This window comes from Cebus imitator, unplaced genomic scaffold (assembly GCF_001604975.1).
Source record: "Cebus imitator isolate Cc_AM_T3 unplaced genomic scaffold, Cebus_imitator-1.0 Scaffold538, whole genome shotgun sequence".
Lineage (NCBI taxonomy): Eukaryota > Metazoa > Chordata > Mammalia > Primates > Cebidae > Cebus > Cebus imitator.
In genome coordinates, this window is record NW_016107853.1 from 1,208,444 (window position 1) to 1,213,642 (window position 5,199).

General features: G+C 50.4%; 1 protein-coding gene across 1 annotated transcript in view; it reads right to left on the minus strand.

The window, feature by feature from the left end:
* Positions 1–2,729: 2,729 nt before the first annotated feature.
* ALKBH5 (alkB homolog 5, RNA demethylase) overlaps positions 2,730–5,199 on the minus strand; it is a 26,554-nt gene continuing 24,084 nt past the window's right edge. The window contains exon 4 of the mRNA XM_017514871.1: positions 2,730–4,447. Within this exon, the coding sequence (XP_017370360.1) occupies positions 4,270–4,447 (178 nt within the window). The 3' untranslated portion in view covers positions 2,730–4,269. The remainder of the gene's footprint in view (positions 4,448–5,199) is intronic.

The window sequence follows — 5,199 nt, forward strand, 5'->3', positions numbered from 1 at the left end:
TGACCAGGATGGTCTCGATCTCTTGACCTCGTGATCCACCCGCCTCAGCCTCCCAAAGTGCTGGGATTACAGGCGTGAGCCACCGCGCCCGGCCAGGTCTGTCTTCTATCTCCAGCGCCGCGCAATCTCGGCTCACTGCAACCTCTGCCTCCCAGGTTCAAACGATTCTCCCATCTCAGCCTCCCGAGTTATCTGGGACTACAGGCATGCACCACTACACTCAGCTAATTTTTGTATTATTAGTAGAGATGGGGTTTCACCATGTTGGCCAGGCTGCTCTCAAACTCCTGACTTCAAGTAATCTGCCCACCTCGGCCTCCCAAAGAGCTGGGAATACAGGCATGATCCACACCGCACCTAGCCGGACACTATTTTTTGAATGCATGAATGTGACCTTGGACCAGTCAACTTCTCTGGGCTGTTTCCCCTTCCACACAAAAGGGTTGGAGGAATGGGATGGGCTCCTAGTGCGGTGAGGGATGGTACAAGCTATTAGAGCACCTACTGTGAACAAGACTGGGCTGGGGGCAGGGGTTGACAGGACTCAGCACCTGGCCTGGGGCCCTAGGAGATGGCTGGGAACAGGCAGATTCAGAGTCAGATGTGGGGTTCTAGAGACTACTCAGAGGATTACGTTACAGAGATAGGGTGCCACTGTGCAGGTATAGAGATGGCAGGAACTGCTAGGGCCAAAGCCCCCTTCCTTAGCCCTCCCAACTCTCCATACTACAAGGGCCTTTTTCACCCAGGGGTTGGGAAGAGGATGAATCTTTTTTGAAATAGGGTCACCCAGGCTGGAGTGCAGTGGCACAATCTTGGCTCGCTACAGCCTTGACCTCCTGGGCTCAAGTGATCCTCCCACCTCAGCTTCCAAAGTAGTGAAGTAGCTGAGACTGCAGGTGCATACAACCATGGCTAATTTTCGTATTTTTTTGTAGAGAAAGGGTTTTGCCATGTTGCCCATGCTGGGACCACAGATGTGAGCCGAGTCTGACTTTTTAATGGCAACGAAAAAAGACACACACAGTTGGATGACATTCTGCAAATCACTTTCCCTCGGATCCAGTGTTTTCTTCTACAGGGATCCAAGGTCCACTCTGCCTAGCCCAGGGTCTACCCCTCCAGGCCCAACTAGCCACAAGACCACACTGAGACACTGGCCCTTCTCTCTTCATACCCTCACACTAGTTTTCAGACTAAGCCTGGTCCAGTTACTTGCCCCACACGGGAGTCTCTCTTTTCTGGTAAATAAGGAGGTAAGTAGCTTATCCAAGCTTCCACAGAAAGAATTTGGTCAAACAGACTGGCTCTGAGCACCAGAACAGAGTAAGAGATTCTAGCTGGAAGCCCTTTACCAGGCATAGGGAGCCAGATCTGAGGTCTGGAGAAACTAAAGCGCTCTGGGCCCCAGGCCTTACCCACTGAAAAACATCTGCTTCATGCCAGTACCTGTATTCCACACTCTATCATGAGCATCTATCATAATGAGGGACCAGAGTTTTGCTCACTATTGGGGTCCCAGTGTGGCCTGGTATACATTAAGAACTCAAGTTTTTTTTTTTTTTTTTTTTTTTTTGAGACAGTCTGGTTCTGTCGCCAGGCTGGAGTGCAGTGGGGTGTTCTCAGCTCACTGCAACCTCCGCCTCCCAGGCTCAAGCAATTCTCCTGCCTCAGCCTCCTGAGTAGCTGGGACTACAGGCACACGCCACCACGCTCAACTAATTTTTATATTTTAGTAGAGGCGGGGTTTCACTGTGTTGGCCAGGATGGTCTTGATCTCTTGACCTCGTGATCCACCCACCTCTGCCTCCCAAAGTGCTGAGATTACAGGCGTGAGCCACTGTGCCTTGCAGAACTCAAGTATTTTTTTTTTTTTTTGAGACAAGGTCTCACTGTTACCCAGGCTGGAGTGCAACGGCGCAATCTTGGCTCACTGAAACCTCTGCCTCCCAGGCTCAAGCAATTCTTTATTTTTTCTTTTTTTAAAGATGAGGTTTCACCATGATTGCCAGACTGGTCTTGAACTCCTGATCTCAGGTGATCAACCCACCTCAGCCTCCCAAAGTGCTAGGATTACAGGCGTGAGCCACTGTGCCTGGCTTTTTTTTTTTTCTTTTCAGGCTCAAGCAATTCTCTTCTCAGCCTCACAACTAGCTGGGACCACAGGCGCACACCACTGCACCTGGCTAAATTTTTGTATTTTTAGCAGAAATGGGGTTTTGCCAAATTGCCCATGCTGATCTTGAACTCTTGAGCTCACCTGCCTTGGCCTCCCAAAGTGCTGAGATTATAGGTGTGAGCCACTGCGCCTGCCTAAGTATTTGTTTAACGAGCAAAATCACTTGCACATTTTATACAAAACCCAGGTTCTCCCTTGCCTTTATGCCTGCCATTTCCCCGTTCACCAGCACCAGCCTTTCAGTGATCGCCTCTGAAAGAGGGGCTTCCAGAATTCTGGAGGGTGTGGTCCCTGGGCACTTGGACATCATAGTCTATCAAGTTCATCCTCCTTGGAGTGGGAGAAAGAACAGCGGGCAGAGGGCAAATCCACCTTCAGCCACAAGCCCAAGGATGGGCATACAGGAGGCCCAGTGTCCATGACGAATCAACTCTGGGCCGCTGGTGAGCAACCGACATCTGCCTCCCTAACCCCTGTTCCAAGTTAAGAAGTAAAGGGATTAAGGAAGCACCAAAGGCAAGTTCCCTCTTACAACAACATCAGACAACTGTTTCAAAATATATTAGATTTGGTTTTTATTGTAGAGCACACATATCAGGGCAAAGTGCTGCACACACGACTACAAATCATTTTTGGGAAAAAAGCTGTAAAAAAAATAAAACTGCAACTGCTTTAATTATGCAGTCCCGACTTGAGAAATCCACGCTGGCAAAGGAGTTCTGGCCCCTGAGAGGGGCTTCTTGATGGTGGCTGCCCCAGATTTCTGCAGCCTATGAGGTCTCAGGCCCGGACCTCTGTACACAAAGCCCCAAAGTGGTGGTAGCCTGGCTGCTGGGAGGGCCTCTGCTCTTGGCAAGCCCGGGTCCTGGCCTGGCTGACAAGAAGACATTCCTAATGAATCTAGATCCACAAAACCTTGCTGCCTTCCAGGATCTGAGTGGGTAAAAACTACCAAAGACTTTACGTTTTTTGTGATTATTTTTTGAAAGCCCCTTCACCAACTCCCACGCCCTGAGGCGGAAGAGGCACCAGCCCAGTCTGCAGGCCTGAGCTCTGGCCTTAAATGCATGCTGCTGGCGGACAGAGCAGGCAGGCGCCTTCCTAGAAGGATGACATGAGGAGGAGGCCCAAGCTGGCCAATGGAGAAGGAAAGGGAAAGGAAGAAGCCAGGAGACCAAAGGGCGGAGGGGAACTCAAAACAAAAACCCTACCACACACCACAACAATTTTCCATACCCCAAATGCTAGACTTGGAAGGACACCAGTCCCTCTAGCTAGAAACAATTCCTAAAACTGACCCAACGTGGCAAGTCTAACTGTTCCAAATAATCACACATATATGCTCAAAAGGAGCAACCAGCAAAGAAGTGTGCTCTTGACAAGAGAGGTCAGGACCACTGCATTAGCCCCTCGGCAGCCCAAGGAAATGTGGACAGAGCAGGCTAGTGGGTGTGGGTGGAGGAAGCCTGGGGGGCTTAACAAATAGCTTTGGGATGTCAGGGGCTGGCACTGTTTAAGCCCCTGCCCAGGCAACCTGAACAACTCTGCCGCAGGAGGAAGAAAGGGTGTTTGCATGAGCTTGCAGGGTGTAGACGGCAGGTGAGAAGTGGAGAACAGCAGGCGCAATGTAGAGCCCGTAAGGCTCCAGACCTCAACCAAGTGCAGACATCAGTGGAGGAAAGGGGCGGGCAGAAGACTGAACTTTGTTTAGAACACTGCGAAGATTTACACTGAAAGCAAAAGAATTTTCTTAACCAAAACATTTCGATGCTTTTAAATAAACCCAGCCTGATACAGCCTCACTTAAAAATGGCTGCTCTGCTCCACCACCTCTACTGGCCACTCTAGCATCAGCCTCTGTCCCCTACAGATGCCAACAGCCTTTCCATCCAGGAGGAATACCAAGAATATGAGAACCTAGGTGCTGGCCAATTCTATTCTTCAGCCTTAACAGGCAACAAAACCAAGGAAAAATATATAGAATCAAAAAATAAAACAACCCCCCCAAAACAAAAACAAAACCCTCAAAACAAAAGGAGGGGCAACTACATAGGATTAGCCAGAGTTCCCAGGAGGGCGGCAGGTAGACCTCAGTGCCGCCGCATCTTCACCTTTCGGGCAGGGCTGCCTGCCGCCTCGGAGCAGTCCTCTGAGGACTCGTAGGACTTGCGCCAGTAGTTCTCAGAGCTGAAGCTACCCCTCCGCCGGTGTGTGGGCAGCAGCACTGAGCGCCGGTTCTCTTCCTTGTCCATCTCCAGGATCCGTGGCCTGCAAGGAAAGGGAGGTAGGGCATTATCTGAGGCTAGCAGAAGGGGCCTGGCTTTACTGCTGTACTTGGTCTCATCCTTGGGATGGGTCATTCCAGCTCAGTGGTCTTCAATGAAGGGTAGTCCTGGCAGAGGCCCTGGTATTGGAGGTTCTTGCCCACTAACTGCCAGTGACCACCCCAGACTTTGGGACATTTCCCAATTACCCTGTGGGATCTGCCTGGCTTGGAGTCTGGTGCCCCAGGACATTGCAAAGAGGTCCTGGACAGATGTCTTCCCTACAACAGCCTCAAGACCCTGCATGGTTCTGCAACCTACCTTTACTTCCCAACCCTACCCACTTTCTCTCTCATGGGCCTCCCAACACCCCTTTTTCTACTCACCAACCCCATGAAACCACAAAGCTCTTTTCTGTCTCAGGGTTTAGCCCATACAGTATTCCCTCCCTAGAATGCTCTTCCATGTCTTTCTTATCCTTCTGAAATTTACTTAAAGATTAACTCTTCAGAAACCTTCCCTAACACTTAAAAAAATTTTTTTTTAATTATCTCCTCGCCGGGTGTGGTGGCTCACTCCTGTAATCCCAGCACTTTGGGAGGCCGAGGCGGGTGGATCACAAGGTCAAGAGATCGAGACCATCCTGGTCGACATGGTGAAACCCCGTCTCTACTAAAAATACAAAAAATTAGCTGGGCATGGTGGCACGTGCCTGTAATCCCAGCTACTCAGGAGGCTGAGGCAGGAGAATTGCTT